Below are 27,772 nucleotides of genomic sequence, written 5' to 3' on the forward strand. Positions count from 1 at the left end.
AAGCCAGTCACTACTCTTGATGAACTGTGGTATCGTGTTGAAGCTGCATGGGCAGCTGTACCTGTACATGCCATCCAAGCTGTGTTTGACTCAATGCCCAGGCGTATCATGACCGTTATTACGGCCAGACGTGGTTGTTCTGGGTACTGATTTCTCAGGATCTATGCACCGAAATTGCGTGAAAATGTAATCACATGTCAGTTGTAGTGTAACATATTTGTCCAATGAATACCCGCTTATCATCTGCATTTCTTCTTGGTGTAGCAGTTTTAATGGCCAATAGTGTACGATCTCTCATAAATGACTCGCACTTGAATCCTGCAACAAACACCAATGACATCCTAATTTACCCTTCTTTAGTTCGTTAATGTCAATATTTAAAAAAAGTGTATGTTTGCATAAAAAATACATTTTCTATTATTACACTCTCTTGTTTGGCTAACAATACGAAGCACTGAGTGTCAGTCCAGGCTGTGAAAACCGCGTATCAATAGCACTTTCCATTTCCGTCATATTTTTGTAGAAGTTTGAGGTGCTTCACCCGTATATAAATAATCTGGGGTGGAAAAGAGGCAGAAGTATTACATTAAGGGTCAGAACAAAATCAAAAAAGTTTTGAGATAAACAAGAAGCGTGACAGAACTACAAGACCTAATTAATAACTACCTCTTCACATCTCACACCCGACATGAACAAATATTAATATCCATATTACTGTTGTATAGAAATGATGGAATGTAATACCAGACATACTTGTCTGAAATTTAAAGGAAGCTTTTACTATTTCAATACATGTTTTATAGAATTCTATAGGCCCATTTTTCTCAAATATTGCGAATCTGACTTGTCACTGCGCCTGACAGTTCGCAATATGGTAGTAACTCCATCTTCATTTTAGCATTTCAGTTGCAAAAAATTCTGCGATCAGACTCATAATGAATTTCATTTCTGGTAAGACACGTTTTGGGCAATCTTCCAACTTCAAATGTAATGTCATTACGTTTCATGTAAACCAGCTTCTGTTCGAATGCTGTTGGTACCCTGGCTAAATGATAATTTCGTTAGCCACCCAGTTTTGCAACAAGCTTGTTAACTTATAAATTACCAGTAAAGTATACGGGATATTGTTGCAACTGTTGATTATGTGTAAAAGTAGCACGTTCCACTGCTCAGTCTCCTCCCAGATAGTCGGAAACACCACAGTAAATTTAGAAGTGGAATGTATGCCGTAAATGACCACAGTTTTAAAAAATTAACATGAAAGGGATCCAACAGAGACCTTTCAACTGTCGCTCCACTTCCACGACATGCACCCTACGCACAGAACTCTCAGTTTAAGTTGGCAAGGTAGCGATGGAAGGGCTGGCCACAACCGGTATCCCGGCACCTTCGGCATCCCGGCCAGTCCTGCCTCGCACGACCCGCCGAGTTGCCGCCCACGCTGAGGATACTCACGTTGAACTGCAGCTCCCTGTCTGCGGCGGCCCGGTGCTCGCTGTCGTTCACCGCCGGCTCGGCAAACTGTATGTCCAGCACGATCCCCACACTGCCTGCAAGTATTTAAATTTTATTGCGTCATTGATTAATGTAATCCACTGAAATATAAAAGTTTTTTCGAAGATTATCGTTGCGCATTCTTTTAGAACTGAAGTACTTTGGTGTCCAAAATTATAGCAACAAACGGACATTTTGCAAGGTTGCGTTTATTTTGCCACAAGACATCATTAACAAGTCTTAGAAGAGTAGAAATAATGTAAAGAATAAAGAATGTAAACAACTGTAACACGCATAACTGTAGACAAAAATGTTGTTCGTTTTTCCTCAACTTAATAATTTGCACACACCGACAACTGGTTAATGTAATCAGTATGGAGTGTGGAAACTGTGGTGTCACCACCAGACACCACACTTGCTAGGTAGTAGCCTTTAAATCGGCCGCGGTCCGTTAGTATACGTCGGACCCGCGTGTCGCCACTATCAGTGATTGCAGACCGAGCGCCGCCACACGGCAGGTCTAGAGAGATTTCCTAGCACTCGCCCCAGTTGTACAGCCGACTTTGCTAGCGATGGTTCACTGACAAAATACGTTCTCATTTGCCGAGACGACAGTTAGCATAGCCTTCAGCTACGTCATGTGCTACGACATAGCAAGGCTCCATTATCAGTTGCTATTGATATTGTAAAGAATGTACACACAAGAGCTACGTTCAACATTAATGGATTAAAGTTAAGTACTCCACCAGCTACATCCTTTTTTTCTAGTATAAAATCCTTGTCCTGTTCCAGACCTCACGCCAGCCTGCGTGAGCTAAAACGCGTGCCTTTCGGCTTCCTCTTACATTAGTGGGTTGGCCCTCTTGCCAATCCACAACACAAACCTCAGCAATACAACCATGACAACGACGGGGAATGCTGTGTATGATGTCATCAATCTTATATCGAGGCAGTAAGGCCCATTCTTCCTGCAGAGCTGTTTGCAAGTCTAGAAGAGTTGTTGGTGGATGATGACGCGATGCAGCCCGTCTCTCTAGTGCATCCCAGACGTGCTCTATGGGATTCAAATCGGGAGAGCGAGCAGGCCGCGCCGTGCGCGCAGTATCTTCCGTTTCCAAGAAAACATCAACCACCCGTGCTCTACGTGGTCGAGCATTATGTTCCATCAATACGAGGTCTGGGCCCACAGCTCCTCGCAATAGCCGCACATGAGGTCTCAAGAACTCGTTACTATACACCTGCCGATCGACCCACAGAAGTTCATGAAGAGATATTCGAATGGTCAACATCATAAGGCATCCTCCTCGATATTGGTCTCTTTCCACAATGTCTGGCTCCCGAAATCGTCTTCCACGTCCCCTCCAGGTGAAAAGAACATTGACCCATTGTTTCTGTTGTGGGCTGGCAGGAGACCAACCCACTAAATTTAGAGGAAGCCTAAAGGCACGCGTTTAGCTCACGCAGGCTGGCGTGAGGTCTGGAACAGGACAAGGAATTTAGAAAAACGGACGCAGATAGTGGAATACTTAACTTTAATCCATAATTGGTGAACATCGATCTGACGGTGCATGGATCACAAGATAAATAGCAAATGATAATGGCGCCTTGCTAGGTCGTAGCAAATGACATAGCTGAAGGCTACGCTAACCATCGTCTCGGCAAATGAGATCGTATTTTGTCAGTGAACCATCGCTAGCAAAGTCGGCTGTACAACTGGGGCGAGTGCTAGGAAGTCTCTCTAGACCTGCCGTGTGGCGGCGCTCGGTCTGCAATCACTGATAGTGGTCACACGCGGATCCGACGTATACTAATGGACCGCGGCCGATTTAAAGGCTACCACCTAGCAAGTGTGGTGTCTGGCGGTGACACCACATTTTCACCGTCTGCGTGGCACGTTCACGACTCCACTCTATATGTTCCCTTCTGTGAAGGCGTGTCAGAGCCACACATACAGCAGATCTCCGACAATAAAGGCCACTCTGTCGAAGCCTTCTGTACATCGTTTGCCTCGACACAGCACGTCAAAAGGACGCTGCGAGGCCGGATGCCAGTTGCCGTGCGGTACTAAGGCGGCACCGTCGTGCCCTTACAGCCAAATAACAGTCCTCTCTTTCTGATGCATCACGTTGTCAACCCTACCCTGGCCTTCGGGAAATAGTGTCGGTCCCTATAAACTTTCGCCTCATCCGAGAAACAACACGACGATTCGCATTAAGCCATTGGGCGACATCAGTCTGCGACTGTCCTGCTTCCATTCTTCCTATGGTCCTCCACTGGAGAGAGTCTTCTCTGTGTCGTACTGCACCGTCTGTGCTGTGCACACAGCGATTGTTTCTGTGGGACTACACCGCGAACACTAACCCGTTTCATAGGTGCCCTGACGTTGACGTCGTTGTCCGTTGATCGGACTGCCAACTTGCGTGTAGAACACAAACAGTACGGACGTCTGTTGAGATTTTGTATGATTAAATCGTGAATTAGACATTGGATGGGGAATTAGCAGTTTGTTGCTTTGATTTTGAACACCAGTGTCAACTGATGAGCCACAACATTATGACGACTTTCTTGATGACGTGTGCATCCGTCTATGGAACGACATATACAGCAACGTTTCTGTTTGACAAAGATTCAACGAGTCCTTACACTCTTTCCGCAAATAAACGGCAGTACAACGCTAGGAAAAGATCAAATAATTTCATTTCTAATGCGCCCACAGCTCACAAGTGGTCGAAGAACGACATACTTTCAGTACACGTTTTTTGCTGCGCTATCTATTTACTTACTCGTAGTGATACAAGTTGCCGCAGTGGTAACACCGGTTCCCGTCAGATCTCCGAAGTTAAGCGCTGTCGGTCTGTGCTAGCATTTGCATGTGTGACTATCCGGTCTGCCGAGCGCTGTTGGCAAGTGGGGTGCACTCAGCCCTTGTGAGGCAAACTGAGGAGCTACTTGATTGAGAAGTAGCGGCTCCGGTCTCGTAAACTGACATACGGACGGGAGAGCGGTGTGCTGGCCACATCCCCCTTCATATGCGCGTCCTCTGACGCCTGTGTGTTGAGGATGACACGGTGGTCGGTCGGTACCGTTGGGCTTTCCGAGGCCTGTTCGGACAGAGTTTAGTTTTAGTTTTAATGATAAAAGTTCCACGATGAGCTCGTTTCGGCGTTCTGCTGATGTGTACCTGTGAAGGCGGTATAACAAGTATAGGCTAATACTGTTCCTTACTTCTATATTGGTCTATGTTTACATGTAGCACCTTACGGTTACGTCTTAGCTGGTATGGTCCATATGGCATCTTGGAGCCTAAATGTCATTTTATTATGATTTGATCACGTTATTTATATATTTACCTTTTATTTGCGTGATCTTGTAAAGTTACTTTTGACAGCTTTCTGATACCTGCAACTATATGTTTACTACGGAATTTCTATTCGGCAGAAAGTCAGTGATTACCTTTAATTATTCAGACATACTATTTTTGTTGTGTTTAGATGCAGGTAAACGAAAGAAGGAAGTTCCAATTACGTCGCAAAATGCCGGTATGTGCCATCTTCCTACTCCAAAATGTAAGGTTCACCGCATTTATGCCTGCATGGTTCACCGCGTTGATGCTACCCCGTCATGTCACTCTGATGTCCCCCTGCTCAGTTTCGACCGTTAGAAATATCTGTTCACTTCTGTGGTCGTACCCCAAACAGTATCTGGTGTTTTGATTGTGTGGAGACGTAGTCGTTTCATCAAAAATGCAAGCTTGCGTCTTTTACGAGTGACTAATCGATCCGATCGTCATTTGATGTTTAAAGGCATCACGATCCATTCGTATGTGGAGCCGCTGAAGCAATATTTTCTTTTTATACGTGTATTATGGTTGCGCTGTTTCCATTTATTCTTTCCTGTGTTTTTCACTGGCTTCTAACCGCAAACTCTCCGACATCCGGGGCACACAGTATCAACAACGGTCTAGTTCCCGAACAACACACGGCTACATGACTGCGTTGACTGCTGGGGCAGCATCTCATGCCCTAAATTCCTCCCGTGGATAATTATTGATTGCTCACATTTTTCCTTCTTTAAAAAGTATTCTGACTAGAGCAACCGAAGATAGCAGTCATGTATGTATGAGTTTTGCATGCGTGATTATATGAATGTGTGTGTGTGCTTTGCTCCTCTTCTGAAGAAGGATTTGGCCGAAAACTTATGTGAACTCTCTTTTCGCCGAGCCTGCCTGCTGCTCGGTCTGTGAGTTGCAGTCTAGTCACTTCACAGCATAGTAATTCCATGAAGTCACATTATTATTATACACTGTAGAGCCAAAGAAAGTGGTTCACCTGCGTAATATCGTGTAGGGGCATCCAAGAGCATGGAGAAGTGCCGCAAGACGACGTGCCATGGACTCAGTGCTGGAGGGAACTGACGCCATGAATTCTGCAAGGCTGTCCACAAATCCATAAGAGTACGAGGGGGTCGAGATCTCTTTTGAACAGCACATTCCAAGGCTTCCCAGATGTGCTCGATAACGTTCATGTCTGGGGAATTTGGTGGCCAGCGGAAGTGTTGAAACTCAGAAGATTGTTCCTGGAGTCACTCTGTAGCTATTATGGACGTGTGGGGTGCCGCATTGACCTGCTGGAATTGCCCAAGTCCGTAGGAATGCACAATGGACATGAATGGATGCAGGTGGTCAGACAGAATGATTACCTATGTGTCACCTGTCAGAATCGTATCTAGACGTATCAGGGGTCCCATATCACTCCACCTGCACACGCTCCACACCGTATTAGAGCCTCCACCAGCTTGATCAATCCCCTGCTGACATGCAAGTCCATGGATTCATGAGATTGTCTCCATACCCGTACACGCTTGTTACAATTAAAACGAGACTCGGCCGACCAGGCAACACGTTCCCAAGCATCAACAGTCCAATGTCGGTGTTGACGGGCCCAGGCGAGACGTAAAACTTTGTGTCGTGTGTTCATCAAGGGTACACGAGTGGGCCTTCGACTCCGAAAGCCCATATCGATGATGTTTCGTTGATGGCCCAGCATTGAAACCTGGAGCAATATGCGGAAGGGTTGCACTTCTGTCACGTTGAAAGATTCTCTTCAGTCGTCGTCGGTCCCGTTCTTGAACGTTCTTTTTCCGGCCGCAGCGATGTCGGTGATTTGATGTTTTACCAGATTCCTAATATTTACGGTACCCTCGTGAAATGGTCGTACGGGAAAATGCCCACTTTATCGCTGCCTGCGAGAGCAGTTGCCGATCTAACAACTGCGCCAGAGACTTCTTGTCTTATGTAGGGGTTGCCGACCGCAGCGCCGTATTCTGCCTGTTTACATATCTCTGTATTTGAATACGCATGCCTGTACCGGAGTCTTTGGCGGTTCAGTGTGCATAATCCGCTGTACTTCGAAACGAACAGTGACGTACTTAATTATAGTACCATAAGAAAAAATGGCTCAGCACAAACAGGGGTTCACATTGCGTAACCAAAAGTTCTGACTACTTATCCAGTGATATAAAATGTCTGACAGACAGCAAAGCAAAATTTGAAACTAAACTGTAAACTTTTCTGTTTGTCAACTCCTCCTATTTAACAGAACACTATCTTCTACTGTAGTGTGTATATAGTGATGGGCAGTAATTATTAACATCTGTTTGACCTCACCTAAAAAACAAAACTAATAAATTATCAGTATGGACTCATATTTACAACAGAAAATTGATTTTAATATAAAACGACGCGCTCCACATCATTAGTATTTATCGTGCAAACCATACGTGGAATGTGAAACTAACTAACTGTTGGTATATCACAAAGCATGGTATAGAGTTAGATACTTTGAAAACCTCCAAATGAAATTCGTGAGTAAAATGAAGCATATGATCAAAGTAAAGGCACATTCCAATTGTGATATATTTGGCTATTCCTGAAAACTGACAAAGTTAATGGCAAGAATTTTTCCGGGAAAGGAAGCCAATGGCCTGCTATCGGAAATGTTACACAGGTTAGGTTACCATTACAAAATGACTTACATACCGTACACGTTAAAACAAAATATCCATTTTACAGGCTCTAAGTGTTTGAGTCTATCCCCTTAATCACATTTACGATCTTGCACAATGCTCGAACATGTTTAAAAAAATTATATCATTTTTTACCCTATAAATTACTATTATTGGTAACACACTCAAAGTCAGAAGATACGTAAGTTATAGTGAAACTAATGCACTACCAGTCTAATAAAACAAATATTCTAGATTCAGTTCTGCTTCTTTGACATTTCCGTAATCATTCACTTTGTTGACAAGCAGAAGATATGATAGCGTGCCTTTCTTCTTTCCTCATTGCACACGTTTATGGGCTAGCAAAGAACAGGCATGTAAGTTTTTTGCAAAGTTGAACGTTAAAAATGTTGTGCACACGTTTATGGGCTAGCAAAGAACAGGTATGTAAGCTTTTTGCAAACTTGAACGTTAAAAATGTTGTGCATACGAGCTGCAAGCTAAAAATGTAATGATAGCAGTACCAGTAAGCAAACAAGCACTGGTTTCGGAATTCCAGCTTCATTTACTATCGGTACAGACTTAATAAAAGTGGATGTAAATGGAGTACGGAACCATACCTTTCATGTCATTCCTTCTCTTCCTGGTTAATTGAAATACATCAGCAAATAACAAGTTACCTTAAATAGGCCAAATGTGCGGTATTACTAGAACAAATATGCCTTTAAGAACATGCAAGCACTGTAATGTTTAGTGTTTAAAACATTTGTCGTGTGCCGCTAATGTTTCGGTCGTTTAAGATGGAGGCAGTCCCCGTCTACTCTGGCTTCAAAACGATGTACAGCCTAAGTAACAGTCCCATATCCCTTCTTTTTTTACTTCCGTGTTTTTACGTAAATTAGAAGCGTTCTAAATGCTAAAGAAAATAAAAATAATGTTTTTTATTGTTTTGTATTTATTTTGTGACGACTGCAATAAACGGTATATACAGGGTGTTTCAAAAATGACCGGTATATTTGAAACGGCAATAAAAACTAAACGAGCAGCGATAGAAATACACCGTTTGTTGCAATATGCTTGGGACAACAGTACATTTTCAGGCGGACAAACTTTCGAAATTACAGTAGTTACAATTTTCAACAACAGATGGCGCTGCAAGTGATGTGACATATATAGAAGACAACGCAGTCTGTGGGTGCGCCATTCTGTACGTCGTCTTTCTGCTGTAAGCGTGTGCTGTTCACAACGTGCAAGTGTGCTGTGGACAACATGGTTTATTCCTTAGAACAAAGGATTTTTCTGGTGTTGGAATTCCACCGCCTAGAACACAGTGTTGTTGCAACAAGACGAAGTTTTCAACGGGGATTTAATGTAACCAAAGGACCGAAAAGCGATACAATAAAGGATCTGTTTGAAAAATTTCAACAGACTGGGAACGTGATGGATGAACGTGCTGGAAAGGTAGGGCGACCGCGTACGGCAACCACAGAGGGCAACGCGCAGCTAGTGCAGCAGGTGATCCAACAGCGGCCTCGGGTTTCCGTTCGCCGTGTTGCAGCTGCGGTCCAAATGACGCCAACGTCCACGTATCGTCTCATGCGCCAGAGTTTACACCTCTATCCATACAAAATTCAAACGCGGCAACCCCTCAGCGCCGCTACCATTGCTGCACGAGAGACATTCGCTAACGATATAGTGCACAGGATAGATGACGGCGATATGCATGTGGGCTGCATTTGGTTTACTGACGAAGCTTATTTTTACCTGGACGGCTTTGTCAATAAACAGCACTGGCGCATATGGGGAACCGAAAAGCCCCATGTTGCAGTCCCATCGTCCCTGCATCCTCAAAAAGTACTGGTCTGGGCCGCCATTTCTTCCAAAGGAATCAGTGGCCCATTTTCCAGATCCGAAACGATTACTGCATCACGCTATCTGGACATTCTTCGTGAATTTGTGGCGGTACAAACTGCCTTAGACGACACTGCGAACACCTCGTGGTTTATGCAAGATGGTGCCCGGTCACATCGCACGGCCGACGTCTTTAATTTCCTGAATGAATATTTCGATGATCGTGTGATTGCTTTGGGCTATCCGAAACATACAGGAGGCGGCGTGGATTGGCCTCCCTATTCGCCAGACATGAACCCCTGTGACTTCTTTCTGTGGGGACACTTGAAAGACCAGGTGTACCGCCAGAATCCAGAAACAATTGAACAGCTGAAGCAGTACATCTCATCTGCATGTGAAGCCATTCCGCCAGACACGTTGTCAAATGTTTCGGATAATTTCATTCAGAGACTATGCCATATTATTGCTACGCATGGTGGATATGTGGAAAATATCGTACTATAGAGTTTCCCAGACCGCAGCGCCATCTGTTGTTGACAATTGTAACTACTGTAATTTCGAAAGTTTGTCCGCCTGAAAATGTACTGTTGTCCCAAGCATATTGCAACAAACGGTGTATTTCTATCGCTGCTCGCTTAGTTTGTATTGCCGTTTCAAATATACCGGTCATTTTTGAAACACCCTGTAGCACAAGCAGGCAGGGATTTTGGAATCGGATGTATGGAACACACGCCAGTCTGCAAAAGCAACCAGTCCACTATCTAGGTGCATTTAAAAAGCCAAAGAACATAAAACTGAAAGTACCTTAAAAATCCTATAAGAAGTACACAAAGGGCATACAATGAACATTTTGGACGAAATGGAAATTTACACTCATACAGAAAAATACGCGGAGGACATCGTCAACGAACAAACAGATTTTAAACATAAAAATGCCTCGAAAACTTTACTGACATTGAGAGGGTTCCATGCGCTCTTTTGCATGTCGCCTCTCATTTTCATCAGCTTTATTAATGTTATTGCACAGTGGTAACAGGCCAAATAAGGTTATTGTAATGAGAGTATTTGTACTCAGAGCTCAAAATACTTTTCACTTGATTCCTATGCATGTTGTTTTACTTCCCTGTGTGGCCTGTGCGAGGGGAGTATCGTAGGACGCGGCACACTGCATTTCCGGTACAATGGGCTTAAGCGCCTGGCGGAACGACTGATGTCGGTCGAGTTTCGTCTATTGTCTGCAGGGCGAAACGACCTGCGAGCCGTCTGTCGCCGCAGTTTATGTGTTTACCATTCTGGCGCGTCCGGAACGAAGACTCCTAGACTCCCGGCACCGACTGACTGCATTGTCCTCTTGATTCTGAGAAGACTTGCGGACTGTGTCCTGCTGGGTGCGACTGTCTGGCGCCAGATGGTCGGTGGTCTAGGCAGATTGTTTTCGTAGCCAGTCAAACGGCAAGTTCAGTGCCCTCACCTGAGTAGCAGAGGTATGATTGGTCAAGAGGCTAGTGGACGTCATTAAGCCCTGCTCGAAATTGGAAGGAATGGACGCTATTGGCACGAATGATGTCTGAGACAGTGTGGGGGAATTTTGGAATCAGCACTGAATGCTGATTCGCGATGGTAGGGAGTTAAGCAATGTTGGCTTCGCTCTTGCGTTGCGCGGGCTCAGGCATTTGGGGATCTGATCTTCATCGGAGTCGGACGGTCTTGCGACTTAGTCGCACTTTCTCGGCAGAACTTAGAATTCTCGGACAGCCTTCGAGGCCAGGGGTTGAAACAGAGTTGCTGCACAACAGAAGTCGGCGCCTACATCATCAGAACGCTGCCTACCGACGACCTGCTACAGATTTCTGGATCGGTAGAGTATTTTGCGACTCTGGCATTGTAGGACCTATCAATTTTATACTGAAGTCCTCAACAGCACGCGTGTTCGCTTTGTTGCAAGTCCACCTTGACTGTTTCTCCATGTGGTCCCATTTGAGCTCTCACTACTAATCGCGATGCTGCAATATAGACAGAGTAATATTTGATTCATTAGGGCCTCCAGTCATTATCGTCAATCCATTTCATCACAGAGAGTAGGAGTCCCTTGTTCTCGAGCCAACTCTTATTCTCATAATAGTTCAGTATACAATATCCTTTAACCTACTGTTTGTGTCGACAATCATGTGGCTTTATGTTCTGATGTATAATAAATCTCATTGTAATATTTAATCCACATATCGTTTCGTAGATATATGCAGAATCCCATTTCCTCTTGTTTATTCAAGTTCTCCTTTTTTTTCTCTGAGTAGATTACGATTTTTATTAAATTATTGTGAGTGTGCTCTCCTTATTTTACCAACTAGCAGGGTCCACCAACATTTCCTTTCGTTACCATTGTGCGCATAATTAATTGGGTGATAGGTAAGGAGACGGTCGAGTGCATGTCTCGTTCTCATGCAAAATTTGTCAGAATTAAACAGGCACAAACTCTTCTCCGCCCCAGTACCTCGCAACGTTACAAAAGAATCACAGAACAATAGAATACTAATCGTGTACGTAAAAACTACAAAAATACTATTTGTGAAAAATTAACGGAATCGCGAACTTTCCGCGAAATAGAAATTCCATTGTAAACATATAGCATCGCTGGAGCCGAAGTTGTTAAAAATAGCTTTACAAGATCACGCAAATAAAAAGTAAACATATTAATAGCGTAATCATATCGTAATAAAAAGACAGCCGACATTTACACTCAAATATGTCATATGGACCACGTCATATCAGATAAGACGTAAGCAGTAGGTGCCATATGCAGACAAAGATTACCATAGATGTAAGAAATAATACACACATCAAAAAATGTTTTCCATCATCTCGGTTCCAAGAGTTGAAATAGAGGTTAACATAAACATCATTTCCGCCCTTTTTGTTGCTCAAAAAAACCACACATTGCACGTTCTACAACCATACACCGAGACCTTCAGAGGTGGAGTTCCAAATTGCTGTACACACCGGTACCTCTAATACCGTGTAGCACGTCCTCTTGCATTGATACATGCCTGTATTCGTCGTGGCATACTATCCACAAGTTCATCAAGGTACTGTTGGTCCAGATTGTCCCCACTCGCAAGTATGTTCGATAGGGTTCATGTCTGAAGAACATGCTGGCCACTCTAGTCGAGTGATGTCGTTATCCTGAAGGAAGCCATTCACAATATGAGCACGTTGGAGGCGCGAATTGTCGTCCATGAAGACGAATGCCTCACCAATATGCTGCCGATATGGTTGCACTATCGGTCGGAGGATGGCATTCACGTATCGTACAGCAATGAAGGCGCCTTCCATGACCATCGGCGGCGTACGTCGGTCCCACATAATGTCACTCCAAAACATCAGGGAACCTCCACCTAGCTGCACTCGCTGGACAGTGTGTCTAAGACGTTCAGCCTGGCCGGGTTGCCTCCAAACACGTCTCCGACAATTGTCTGCTTGAAGGCATATGCGACACTCATCGGTGAAGAGAATGTGATATCAATCCTGAGCGATGCATTCTGCATGTTCTTGGGCCCATCTGTACCGCCCTGCATGGTGTCGTGGTTGCAAAGATGGACCCCGCCATAGACGTCGGGAATGAAGTTGTGCATCATGCAGCCTATTGCGCACAGGTTGAGTCGTAACACGACGTCCTGTGGCTGCACGAAAATCATTTTTAAACATGGTGGCGTTGCTGTCAGGGTTCCTGCGAGCCGTAATCCGTAGGTAGTGGTTATCCACTGCAGTAGCAGCCCTTGGGCGGCCTAAGAGAGGCATTACATCGACAGTTCCTGTCTCTCTGCATTTCCTCCATTTCCGAACAACATCGCTTTGTTTCACCCCGGGACGCGTGGACACTTCCTTGTTGAGAGCCCTTCCTGAAATAAAGTAACAATGCGCACGTGATCAAACCGCGGTATTGGCCGTCTTAGGCATGGCTGAACTCCAGACAACACGAGCCGTGTACCTGCTTCCTGGTGGAATGACTGGAACTGATCGGCTGTCGGACCCCCTCCGTCTAATAGGCGCTGCTCATGCATGGTTGTTTACATCTTTGGGCGGGTTTAGTGACACCTCTGAACAGTAAAAGGGACTGTGTTTGTGATACAATACCCATAGTCAACGTCTATCTTCAGGAGTTCTGGGAACCGGGGTGATGCAATACTTTCTTTGATGTGTGTATTTTCTGGATTCTGCAGACGCTCGAACCACGACTGTCACGTGAAACAATGCTACACATCGAGAATGGCGTACAGTATTGCTGCTCCAGCATGTTAGGGCAAACAGAATCGATCTCAGCTGTCCCAACGTAGTACAACTTATGTGTGGAATAAATCCATCAAAGTATATTCAGTGTTAGATAATTTCAGGCTACGTTACCCATGTTTTGTGTTGTGGATTGGCAGGAGACCAACCCACTAAATTGAGAGGAAGCCGAAAGGCACGCGTTTAAGCTCACGCAGGCTGGCGTGAGGTCTGGAACAGGACAAGGTAATTAGAAAAAAGAAGGTAACTGGTAGAATACTTAACTTTAATCCATAATTGGTGAACATCGCTCTTGACGGTACATGTTTTACAGCATCAATAGTAAGTGGTAATGGCGCTTTGCTAGGTCGTAGCAAATGACGTAGCTGAAGGCTATGCTAACTATCGTCTCGGCAAATGAGAACGTATTTTGTCAGTGAACCATCGCTAGCAAAGTCGGTTGTACAACTGGGGCGAGTGCTAGGAAGTCTCTCTAGACCTGCCGTGTGGCGGCGCTCGGTCTGCAATCACTGATAGTGGCGACACGCGGGTCAGACGTATACTAACGGACCGCGGCCGATTTAAAGGCTACCACCTAGCAAGTGTGGTGTCTGGCGGTGACACCACATTTTGAGCCAGAGTAAATAGTTTATTCAGACAAACCTTAATCTTTGCCAACAAATCCCCACACAGTGGAGTGTTAACTATTTGTTACATCTATTTGTGTTGCCAACAAATCATGATTTATTTGTCATCACGCTTAAATTGTGTTATTTGTCTTATTTTATGATCAATAAACCTGTGCCATAATTTTTATAAGAGATCATTGCCATGATGATATATTAATCTCCCGTCAATATTGACAACAATAATGAAAGGGTCACGTTTTCATTAAATTATTTCTGAATTCAAGTTCATTTAGATTCTGATGAAAGTGATAAACTCTAATACAGGCTAACAACAACAACCGCAGGTCAAAGGGCAAAATCAGTTTAGCAGATGCATCGTCCAGGTAGCCAAGTGGCAGGCTTACTAGTTAAAGTGATTGCTGTCAGGGCATAAACTCACAGCCACCGAAACTCTTTCAGATCATACCGTGAGACCGGCATAGTCTTGCACCTGTAATCATGTGTAGTGCCACCAGTGAAATACGGAGGAGGTGGTGTTAGGGTATGGCAGTGTTTTCGTGATTATGGTGTGGTCCCATTCTTGCGCGTAGTACTAAATGCTGACACACAGAAATATTTAACAGCACTGTGTATGGTGCACGGTTGAGATACAGTACAGAGACGATGACTGTGTCAGCATGACAACTTGTCCTGTCATACAGCAACATCTGTGAAGCAATGGTTTGTGGCCAACAACGTTACTGAAGCGTATGGGCCTGCACAGAGTCCCAAACCGAATGCAATGGAACAGGTATAGAATGAGTTAGAATGTCGACTCCCGTCCAGATCCCAGCGTCCAACATCAGTACTTCCTTTATTTTCGGCTCTTAAGAAAGAATGGACCACAGTACGTCAACAGTCATTCAGACAGCTCACTGAAAGCATCCTCAGCATTCAAGCTGTCACATATTAATGTCTACTAATAGCTGTCCAGATATCTATGACCAGATAGTGTAACGTGCTAGCGTTAATGTGATACTCCAGCGAGTGGGGTAGGAGGTAGAAAAAGGGTAACAATTGTCAGTGGCAGTCAACAAGTAATGCAAAACATTTTTGTTTATAAGGAAGTTGGTTCTATTCGGGATTCCGGAACACCATATTATTCCCCACTCTTTTCGCTACAAAATCCTGTTTCTCAAAAGTGGTTCAAATGACTCTGAGCACTGTGGGACTTAACTTCTGAGGTCATCAGTCCCCTAGAATTTTTTTTTTAATTTTTTTTTTGTCATCAGTACTGACTGGTTTGATGCGGCCCGCCACGAATTCCTTTCCTGTACTAACCTCTTCATCTCAGAGTAGCACTACGTCCTCAATTATTTGCTTGACGTATTCCAATCTCTGTCTTCCTCTACAGTTTTTGCCTTCTACAGCTCCCTCTAGTATCATGCAAGTCATTCCCTCATGTCTTAGCAGATGTCCTATCATCCTGTCCCTTCTCCTTATCAATGTTTTCCACATATTCCTTTCCTCTCCGATTCTGCGTAGAACCTCCTCATTCCTTACCTTATCAGTCCACCTAATTTTCAACATTCGTCTATAGCACCACATCTCAAATGCTTCGATTCTCTTCTGTTCCGGTTTTCCCACAGTCCATGTTTCACTACCATACAATGCTGTACTCCAGGCGTACATCCTCAGAAATTTCTTCCTCAGATTAAGGCCGGTATTTGATATTATTAGACTTCTCTTGGCCAGAAATACCTTTTTTGCCATAGCGAGTCTGCTTTTGATGTCCTCCTTTCTCCGTCCGTCATTGGTTATTTTACTGCCTAGGTAGCAGAATTCCTTAACTTCATTGACTTCGTGACCATCAATCCTGATGTTAAGTTTCTCGCTGTTCTCATTTGTACTACTTCTCATTACCTTCGTCTTTCTCCGATTTACTCTCACACCATACTGTGTACTCATTAGACTGTTCATTCCGTTCAGCAGATCATTTAATTCTTCTTCACTTTCACTCAGGATAGCAATGTCATCAGCGAATTGTATGATTGATATCCTTTCACCTTGTATTTTAATTCCACTCCTGAACCCTTCTTTTATTTCCATCATTGCTTCCTCGATGTACAGATTGAAGAGTAGGGGCGAAAGGCTACAGCCTTGCCTTACACCCTTCTTAATACGAGCACTTCGTTATTGATCGTCCACTCTTATTATTCCCTCTTGATTGTTGTACATATTGTATATGACCCGTTTCTCCCTACAGCTTACCCCTACTTTTTTCAGAATCTCGAACTGCTTGCACCATTTTATATTGTCGAACGCTTTCACCAGGTCCACAAATCCTATGAAAGTGTCTTGATTTTTTTTTTAGCCTTGCTTCCATTATTAGTCGTAACGTCAGAATTGCCTCTCTCGTCCCTTTACTTTTCCTAAAGCCAAAGTGATCGTCACCTAGCGCATTCTCAATTTTCTTTTCCATTCTTCTGTATATTATTCTTGTAAGCAGCTTCGATGCATGAGTCGTTGATTGTGCGATAATTCTCGCACTTGTCAGCTCTTGCCGTCTTCGGAATTGTGTGGATGATACTTTTCCGAAAGTCAGATGGTATATCGCCAGACTCATATATTCTACACACCAACGTGAATAGTCGTTTTGTTGCCACTTCCCCCAATGATTTTAGAAATTCTGATGGAATGTTATCTATCCCTTCTGCCTTATTTGACCGTAAGTCCTCCAAAGCTCTTTTAAATTCCGATTCTAATACTGGATCCCCTATCTCTTCTAAATCGACTCCTGTTTCTTCTTCTATCACATCAGACAAATCTTCACCCTCATAGAGGCTTTCAATGTATTCTTTCCACCTATCTGCTCTCTCCTCTGCATTTAGCAGTGGAATTCCCGTTACACTCTTAATGTTACCACCGTTGCTTTTAATGTCACCAAAGGTTGTTTTGGCTTTCCTGTATGCTGAGTCTGTCCTTCCGACAATCATATCTTTTTCGATGTCTTCACATTTTTCCTGCAGCCATTTCGTCTTAGCTTGCCTGCACTTCCTATTTATTTCATTCCTCAGCGACTTGTATTTCTGTATTCCTGATTTTCCCGGAACATGTTTGTACTTCCTTCAATCAACTGAAGTATTTCTTCTGTTACCCATGGTTTCTTCGCAGCTACGTTCTTTGTACCTATGTTTTCCTTCCCAACTTCTGTGATGGCCCTTTTTAGAGATGTCCATTCCTCTTCAACTGTACTGCCTACTGCGCTATTCCTTATTGCTGTATCTATAGCGTTAGAGAACTTCAAACGTATCTCGTCATTCCTTAGTACTTCCGTATCCCACTTCTTTGCGTATTGATTCTTCCTGACTAATGTCTTGAACTTCAGCCTACTCTTCATCACTTCTATATTGTGATCTGAGTCTATATCTGCTTCTGGGTACGCCTTACAATCCAGTATCTGATTTCGGAATCTCTGTCTGACCATGATGTAATCTAATTGAAATCTTCCCGTATCTCCCGGCCTTTTCCAAGTATACCTCCTCCTCTTGTGATTCTGGAACAGGGTATTCGCTATTACTAGCTGAAACTTGTTACAGAACTCAATTAGTCTCTCTCCTCTTTCATTCCTTGTCCCAAGCCCATATTCTCCTGTAACCTTTTCTTCTACTCCTTTCCCTACAACTGCATTCCAGTCGCCCATGACTATTAGATTTTCGTCCCCCTTTACATACTGCATTACCCTTTCAATATCCTCATACACTTTCCCTATCTGTTCATCTTCAGCTTGCGACGTCGGCATGTATACCTGAACTATCGTTGTCGGTGTTGGTCTGCTGTCGATTCTGATTAGAACAACCCGGTCACTGAACTGTTCACAGTAACACACCCTCTGCCCTACCTTCCTGTTCATAACGAATCCTACACCTGTTATACCATTTTCTGCTGCTGTTGATATTACCCGATACTCATCTGACCAGAAATTCTTGTCTTCCTTCCACTTCACTTCACTGACCCCTACTATACCTAGGTTGAGCCTTTGCATTTCCATTTTCAGATTTTCTAGTTTCCCTACCACGTTCAGGCTTCTGACATTCCACACCCCGACTCGTAGAACGTTATCCTTTCTTTGATTATTCAATCTTTTTCTCATGGTAACCTCCCCCTTGGCAGTCCCCTCCCGGAGATCCGAATGGGGGACTATTCCGGAATCTTTTGCCAATGGAGAGATCATCATGACACTTCTTCAATTACAGGCCACATGTCCTGTGGATACACGTTACGTGTCTTTAATGCAGTGGTTTCCATTGCCTTCTGCATCCTCGTGTCGTTGATCATTGCTGATTCTTCCGCCTTTAGGGGCAGTTTCCGACCCCTAGGACAAGAGAGTGCCCTGAACCTCTATCCGCTCCTCCGCCCTCTTTGACAAGGCCGTTGGCAGAAAGAGGCTGACTTCTTATGCCGGAAGTCTTCGGCCGCCAATGCTGATTATTTATCAGAATTTAGGCAGTGGCGGGGATCGAACCCGGGACCGCAGACGGTATGATTATGAATCAAAGACGCTACCCGTAGACCACGGGCTTGAACTAGTTAAACCTCACTAACCTAAGGACATCACACACATCCATGCCCGAGGCAAGATTCGAACCTGCGACCGTAGCGGTCGCGCGGTTCCAAACTGTAGCGCCTAGAACCGCTCGGCCACTCCGGCCGGCCCTGTTTCTCAATATGATCTCCGTTGAGTACGACGTCGTTACGCCACCTTAATGGGAGAGCCTGTATGCCCACACAGTAGCACTCTACAGGTCGACGTCTGAGCCAACGTCTTGCTGCATCAGTAGCCTCCCTGTCATCCGTGTACTGATCGCTGTAGAGTTCATGCTTAGTGGCGACAAACAGATAGAAGTCGGAAGGTGCCAATTCAGGACTATAGGGTGGATGAGGAAGAACAGCCCAATGGAGTTCTGTGGGCTCCTCTCGGGTGCGCAGACTTGGGTGAGGCCTTGCGTTTTCATGAAGAAGGAGAAGTTGGCACAGTGGATAGGCCTTGAAAAACTGAACACAGATCAGTTGAGAAAACAGGAAGACGTTGTGTGGAACTATGAAAAAATAAGCAAAATATACAAACTCAGTAGTCCATGCGCAAGATAGGCAACATCAAGGAGGATGTGAGCTCAGAAGTGCCATGGTCTCGTGGTTAGCGTGAGCAGCTGTGGAGCGAGAGGTCCTTGGTTCAAGTCTTCCCGCGTGTGAAAAGTTTACTTTTTTTTTTCGAAAAGTTATGATCGTTCGTTCATTGACGTCTCTGTTCACCGTAAGTTTAGTGTCTGTGTTTTGCGACCGCACCGCAAAACCGTGCGATTAGTAGACGAAAGGACATGCCTCTCGAATTGGAACCGAAAACAGTTGATCGCAAGGTCATAGGTCAACCGATTCCTCAACAGGGAAACACGTCCGATATATCCTATACGACACAGGTGACGGCATGTCCGTCACATGACAGGAATATGTTGTCGACACACCTAACTTGCACACTTGGCGAATGGGTAAATAGATTCTCCTACCTTTCCCGATTTAGCTTTTCTTGTAGATGTGGTAACCACTCCCAAAAAAGTAATGAAAACATAAGAGTTTGTCACATCAACTGCAACAAATGAATGCAACAGTTTCACAGTTTTCCCTGTGCTCTGTCAAAACATACGTTTTCAACGTTTTCAAATTTTTCCTTATGTAGACCGTCAAATGCTGCATATGTCCAAGCAAATCTGAACATGTCCTGGAATTTTGGAGAGCGAAGTTGATTATGTGTGAGTGCCTGAACTTTGATAATTGTCTGAAAATAAAAATTAAACTTTTCACTCGAGGGAAGACTCGAACCAAGGACCTGTCGTTCTGCAGCTGCTCACGCTAACCACGGGACCACGGCGTTCCTGAGCTGACGCTATGCTTGATGTTGCCTATCTTGCGCATGGACTACTCAGTTTGTATATTTTGCTTATTTTTTCATAGTTCCATACAACGTCTTCCTGTTTTCTCAATTGATCTGTGTTCAGTTTTTCAAGGCCTATCCACTGTGCCAAATTATAACAAAATCTGAGGGGTGTGCGATGGGGAGGTTCCCTTGGTAGGACGCAGCTCCGTTACAGACGCCATTTTGAAGTCTACGCATAGCGCCGCCACGTAAGTTCATGAAACTAAATTGAATGAAGAGGACAGATTCCACGATGTCAAGTTCCGTATTGTTTCAACCGAAATTGGCCGAGAAAAATAATCTTGCATTACTTATTGATGCAGCTCGTAAAAGGAACAGAATCAGTGAAGGATAGGAGGAATTAAATTCAAACTTGACTGATATATGACTCACTAACGGTACGTTAGTGTCATGTTAAAACGCCGTTCGGATGCACAGCGTTAGGAATGAGGACGGAAAGTGTATTACATAAAATGGCTGAGAACGACAGATGTTAACCTCGAATCTATAGGGTTGCTCGGATGGTGTGTGACAGGGTCTGGTCTGATTAAGAAGATAGAACAGAACATTCTAAGAAACTGTAGAAACAAGTGTAATTCATTAGAAGTTTCTAGGAGAGGCGGAGCATTCAAGGGCTATTCCATTAAGTTTCGGATGTGCATCCGCAAGAAATCTCCTTCTTATTCTAATATTTCGGCTGTATATCGTCCAGTGATCTTCAGAGAGAGTCGCAAGACTGCCGCTCCAGTGCTCGCTTCGTCCCTTTCTACTCGTGTACCGCGGACTGCGCATGTGGCCACAGATGCAAATGCGCCAAAGACGTTGGTCGGCGGCAAAGACGTGCAAAATGCGCGAGTTATATCTATGACTCCGCAGTCGATCTGTGTTGGCATATCGATATAACATTGTGAGCTGCACTGTGACGACGTCTTTGTGAGTTTATTACACCAAGTGCCGGATTTATCAAGATCAGCTTCTTCAATGGCGCTGCTCGACCACTTCCCTCGGATTCAGCAGAGAGAAATAAGACGTGAAACGTGCCGTGCAATTATGAAGGCTCGCCCACAAAGGAGCAATAAATCTTTGGCGGAGAGGGCTGCTCTACGCAAGCTTCGCCTGGATCTTGATAAATCATGGAATCCGGCACTTGCTGTAATAAACTCACAAAGACGTCGTCACAGTGCAGCTCACAATGATATATCGATATGCCAACACAGATCGACTGCGGAGTCATAGATGCAACTCGCGCATTTTGCACGTCTCTGCCGCCGACCAACGTCATTGGCGCATTTGCATCTGTGGCCGCATGCGCAGTCGCGCGGTACAACAGTATAAAGGGACGAAGCGAGCACTGGGGCGGCAGTCTTGCGACTCACTCTGAAGATGGCTGAACGTTATACAGCGGAAATATTAGGAGAAGAAGGAGATTTCTTGCGGGTGAACACCCGAAACTTAATGGAACAGTCTTTGCGCCGCCAAAACCTGAAGATTCACATTCAAGGGCTAATTTTCTTCTCTCTGAATACATAAGAGCTAGCCCTAGTCGTCGCTGTTACGAATATCAATGCCAGTGCACAGAAAAAGTGTACCTTCTATTGATCTCGTCACTACTAAGAATACTCCTCCCAAACACGCCGTGCCTCTGTGCTCTGGTAAATCGTTCAGATACGTGCCGTGCACACACACACGCACACACAGCGGCGCCCACAGTGAGCTGGTCGGTGACGCGGCGGCACGTACCGTTCTGCGCGGCCCTGTACTGCCGGTCGTAGAGGCGGTAGGCGCGGCCGTGCGCCCTGAGCACGGTGTGCGTGGCCAGGTAGTCGCCGACGCCCGGCGCGTTCTGCGACGGCGCGTAGTCGCGGTTGTCCGCGTAGCCGCTGACGAACTGGGCCGGCTCGCCGAACGTCACCCACCACTTCACCTGCCACACCGCGCACGCCGTCACAACACACACCATTCTGCTCCGGGAGTGCCGCAACAGAGAAACGCGGCGCCGTTACTCACTCTGTCTCCGAAGTTTTCGAATAGCACCCTCGCGTACTCCACGAAGTAGTCAGCGAGCAGTGGGTTGGTCCATCCCCCGATATACTGCAGCGCCTGTGGCAGGTCCCAGTGGTACATCGTCACCTGCAGAAGACAGGCCACACAGAACTCTGGACGTTCAGTACGAAGATTTATTTTTTTAACTTTCTCCATAGGAAAGACATTAACAGACACCACATAACACAGAAATTACAATCCTCTGCACTTGATAAGCCTGGGTCGTGACTTTTGTTAGTACCCTCCAATAATTAATTACGGTTTGTTATTCACATCCTAAGGAATTACTGTTGCTCATCATAAAATGTTACTTAACATCCTAATGATTTACTTATCGTAGATAAGTATGTATGTCTTAGGCCAGAAAGTTTATCATATCTCCTAATAACACACGGTTTACAACACACTGTTACATGACATACATTTTTTGCTGTCACAGTCACTATTAATGTTCCTTCTCTGCTCCTTTGTTGTTCTTCTTAACGACATAAAGGCTATTGCCGATATTTCCCCATTTAGTCTATTACATATGTATGTACACGTGTGCCCTATTAATATTGTTATATAGGTCTCTTATGTTAAACAGTGGTATAGTATTAATTTCTAACTTTCACTGTTATATACATGTGTTTCCAACATTCCAACACCAACGCAACGTTAACCGCCAAATCTGAGCACATCAGCCGGCCGGTGTGGCCGAGCGGCTCTAGGCGCTACAGTCTGCAACCGCGTGACCGCTACGGTCGCAGGTTCGAATCCTGCCTCGGGCATGGGTGTGTGTGATGTCCTTAGGTAGGTTACGTTTAAGTAGTTATAAGTGCTAGGGGACTGATGACCTCAGAAGTTAAGTCCCATAGTCCTCAGAGGCATTGTTTTTTTTTTAGCACATCGTTAGTTGTGCGAATTACTATGCTGAAGTCCGATCTGACGTAAAATAGTAAGAAGTTTTTGTCTTGCATAAAGTCAGTAAACGGATCAAATCACTCACTGAGTCACTCAGTGGCAAAACGAAAAATAACCGTCTGGAGATACTGCACAAGTACAACACACTTCCGTAGCACTTTCAGAGTGTACACACACCCAGACCATTAGACGTTACATCTCGTAAAAGATTTATGTAGCGTTTTTGTTGGAGTTGGGTTGTTTTGGGGGAAGAGACCAAACATCGAGGTCATCGGTCTCATCGGGTTAGGGAAGGACGGGGAAGGAAGTCGGGGAAGTCTGGGAAGGAAGTCGGCCGTGCCCTTTCAAAGTAACCATCCCCGCATTTGCCTGGAGCGATTTAGGGAAATCACGGCAAACCTAAATCAGGATGGCCGGACGCGGGTTTGAACCGTCGTCCTCCAGTGTGCTAACTGCTGCACCACCTCTCTCGGTGGCGTTTTTGTTCAATAAAATGATAACTAGACAGTGCTCCGCGTTCACCTGTAGTTCGGTGGTGACATCCATTTTACAAATGCTGCTTAGCTACAAAAGTTACATCTTGGACAATTAGAACCGACATGCGATCACAGAACTCACCAGTGAGGGTTTTCAGAGAACGTTTGAGCCAGGGGCAGACAGCGATCTGTACTTCTGAAAAGCGCCAAGGACCTTAGCCCCTTACACTGCCGGTGTACCGCACCTACTGAACTAGCGGACGCAACACTGCTTTCTGGGTACAGAATGTTCTTCTGGAGCCACTGCTCGCTTCAGCGATGATGCATGCGTACAAAGCCAGGTGTTGTCCTTGCGGTTTTTGGATAGGTACGAAAGAATTTGTTGGATGTCCAGGACGTTCACCTCGTTTAACACCTCTTAATTGCTTCTTTGCAGATTTTTGAGGAGTGTGTGATATACTCCACCACACTTGCACTGCCCCCCATGAACCATGGACCTTGCCGTTGGTGGGGAGGCTTGCGTGCCTCAGCGATACAGATAGCCGTACCGTAGGTGCAACCACAACGGAGGGGTATCTGTTGAGAGGCCAGACAAACGTGTGGTTCCTGAAGAGGGGCAGCATCCTTTTCAGTAGTTTCAGGGGCAACAGTATGGATGATTGATTGATCTGGACTTGCAACACCAACCAAAACGGCCTTGCTGTGCTGGTACTGCGAACGGCTGAAAGTAAGGGGAAATTACGGCCGTAATTTTTCCCGAGGGCATGCAGCTTTACTGTATGGTTAAATGATGATGGCGTCCTCTTGGGTAAAATATTCCGGATGTAAAATAGTCCCCCATTCGGATCTCCGGGAGGGGACAACTCAAGAGGATGTCGTTATCAGGAGAAAGAAAACTGGCGTTCTACGGATCGGAGCGTGGAATGTCAATTCCCTTAATCGGGCAGGTAGGTTAGAAAATTTAAAAAGGGAAATGGATAGGTTAAAGTTAGATATAGTGGGAATTAGTGAAGTTCGGTGGCAGGAAGAACAAGACTTATGATCAGGTGACTACAGGGTTATAAACACAAAATCAAATAGGGGTAATGTAGGAGTAGTTTTAATAATGAATAGGAAAATAGGAATACCGGTCAGCTACTACAAACAGCATAGTGAACACATTATTGTGGCCAAGATAGATACGAAGCCCACGCCTACCACAGTAGTACAAGTTTATATGCCAACTAGCTCTGCAGATGACGGAGCAATTGAAGAAATGTATGATGAAATAAAAGAAATTATTCAGATAGTGAAGGGAGACGAAAATTTAATAGTCATGGGTGACTGGAATTCGTCAGTAGGAAAAGGGAGAGAAAGAAACGTAGTAGTTGAATATGGATTGGGGGTAAGAAATGAAAGAGGAAGCCGCCTGGTAGAATTTTGCGCAGAGCACAACTTAATCATAGCTAACACTTGGTTCAAGAATCATGCAAGAAGCTTGTATACATGGGAGAATCCTGGAGATACTAAAAGGTTTCAGATAGATTATATAATGGAAAGACAGAGATTTAGGAAACAGGTTTTAAATTGTAAGACATTTCCAGGGGCAGATGTTGACTCTGACCACAATCTATTGGTTATGAACTGTAGATTAAAACCGAAGAAACTGCAAAAAGGAGGGAATTAAAGGAGATGGGACCTGGATAAACTGACTAAACTAGCGGTTGTACAGAGTTTCAAGGACAGCATAAGGGAACAATTCACAAGAATGGGCGAAAGATATACAGTAGAAGAAGAATGGGTAGCTTTGAGGGATGAAGTAGTCAAGGCAGCAGAGGATCAAGTAGGAAAAAAGACGAGAGCTAGTAGAAATCCTTGGGCAACAGAAAAAATACTGAATTTAATTGATGAAAGGAGAAAATATAAAAATGCAGTAAATGAAGCAGGCAAAAAGGAATACAAGCGTCTCAAAAATGAGATCGACAGGAAGTCAAAAATGGCTAAGCAGGGATGGCTAGAGGACAAATGTAAGGATGAAGAGGCTTATCTCACTAGGCGTATGATAGATACTGCCTACAGGAAAATTAAAGAGACCTTTGGAGAAAAGCGCTACATTCTGGAACCGCGCGGCCGCTACGGTCGCAGGTTCGAATCCTGCCTCGGACATGGATGTGTGTGATGTCCTTAGGTTAGTTAGGTTTAAGTAGTTCTAAGTTCTAGGGGACTGATGACCTTAGAAGTTAAGTCCCATAGTGCTCAGAGCCATTTGAACCATTTGGAGAAAAGAGAACCACTTGCATGAATATCAAGAGCTCAGATGGAAACGCAGTTCTAAGCAAAGAAGGGAAAGCAGAAAGGTGGAAGGAGTATATAGAGGGCCTTTACAAGGGTGATGTACTTGAGGATAATGTTATGGAAATGGAAGAGGATGTAGACGAAGATGAAATGGGAGATATGATACTGCGTGAAGAGTTCGACAGAGCACTGAAAGACCTGAGTCGAAACAAAGCCCCGGAAGTAGACAACATTCCATTAGAACTACCGACAGCCTAGGGAGAGCCAGTCCTGACAAAACTCTACCATCTGGTGAGCAAGATGTATGAGACAGGCGAAATACCCTCAGACTTCAAGAATAATATAATAATTCCAATTCCAAAGAAAGCAGGTGTTGACAGATGTGAAAATTACCGAACTACCAGTTTAATAAGTCACGGCTGCAAAATACTAACGCGAATTCTTTACATACGAATGGAAAAACTAGTAGAAGCCGACCTCGGGGAAGATCCGTTTGGATTCCGTAGAAATGTTGGAACACGTGAGGCAATACTGACCTTACGACTTCTCTTAGAAGCTAGATTAAGGAAAGGCAAACCTACGTTTCTAGCATTTGTAGACTTAGAGAAAGCTTTTGACAATGTTGACTGGAATACTCTCTTTCGAATTCTGAAGGTAGCAGGGGTAAAATACAGGGAGCGAAAAGCTATTTACAATTTGTACAGAAACCAGATGACAGTTATAAGAGTCGAGGGACATGAAAGGGAAGCAGTGGTTGGGAAGGGAGTGAGACAGGGTTGTAGCCTCTCCCCGATGTTATTCAATCTGTATATTGAGCAAGATGTAAAGGAAACAAGAGAAAAATTCGTAGTAGGTATTAAAATTCATGGAGAAGAAATAAAAACTTTGAGGTTCGCCGATGACATTGTAATTTTGTCAGAGACAGCAAAGGACTTGGAGGAGCAGTTGAACGGAATGGACAGTGTCTTGAAAGGACAAAAAGCAAAACGAGGATAATGGAATGTAGTCGAATTAAGTCAGGTGATGCTGAGGGAATTAGATTAGGAAATGTGACACTTAAAGTAGTAAAGGAGTTTTGCTATTTGGGGAGAATAATAACTGATGATGGTTGAAGTAGGAAGGATATAAAATGTAGACTGGCAATGGTAAGGAAAGCGTTTCTGAAGAAGAGAAATTTGTGAACATCGAGTATAGATTTAAGAGTCAGGAAGTCGTTTCTGAAAGTATTTGTACGGAGTGTAGCCATGTATGGAAGTGAAACGATAAACAGTTTGGACAAGAAGCTTTCGAAATGTGTTGCTACAGAAGAATGCTGAAGATTAGATGGGTAGATCATATAACTAATGAGGAAGTGTTGAATAGGATTGGGGAGAAGAGAAGTTTGTGGAACAACTTGACTAGGAGAAGGGATCGGTTGGTAGGACATGTTCTGAGGCATCAAGGGATCACCAGTTTAGTATTGGAGGACAGTGTGAGGGGTAAAAATCGTAGAGGGAGACCAAGAGATGAATACACTAAGCAGATTCAGAAGGATGTAGGTTGCAGTAGGTACTGGGAGATGAAGAAGCTTGCACAGGATAGAGTAGCATGGAGAGCTGCATCAAACCAGTCTCAGGACTGAAGCCACAACAACAACTTGCACTGATGATACAAATCAATTATTTCACAAATTGAAATATTATCATACCATGACCTATACGATTTGACGCCCATTGTTGCGAAGGCAACAATTACGTACTGATGCTCAGAGCAGACTGTCTACACGCCAGTTGCTAACTCGCTTTTATAAAATTGTTTTTGTTGAATTACTGATATTCTTAATTGCGACCGTAAGTAATGGCATGATATCAGTGCAAGGAACCAGTCTTGAGTTGCAAAGAGCCACT

General features: G+C 44.4%; 1 protein-coding gene across 1 annotated transcript in view; it reads right to left on the bottom strand.

Annotated features, from left to right (window-relative positions):
- Positions 1 to 27,772, bottom strand: part of LOC124805394 (myrosinase 1-like) — a 96,781-nt gene that overhangs the window by 20,116 nt on the left and 48,893 nt on the right. Inside the window, exons 4-6 of the mRNA XM_047265956.1 lie at positions 22,198 to 22,320; positions 21,883 to 22,114; positions 1,456 to 1,550 (exon numbers count right to left, since the gene is read on the bottom strand). Coding sequence (XP_047121912.1) covers positions 1,456 to 1,550; positions 21,883 to 22,114; positions 22,198 to 22,320 — 450 coding nt within the window. The remainder of the gene's footprint in view (positions 1 to 1,455; positions 1,551 to 21,882; positions 22,115 to 22,197; positions 22,321 to 27,772) is intronic.

The sequence above is a fragment of the Schistocerca piceifrons genome, chromosome 7, assembly GCF_021461385.2.
Source record: "Schistocerca piceifrons isolate TAMUIC-IGC-003096 chromosome 7, iqSchPice1.1, whole genome shotgun sequence".
In the NCBI taxonomy this organism is placed as follows: domain Eukaryota; kingdom Metazoa; phylum Arthropoda; class Insecta; order Orthoptera; family Acrididae; genus Schistocerca; species Schistocerca piceifrons.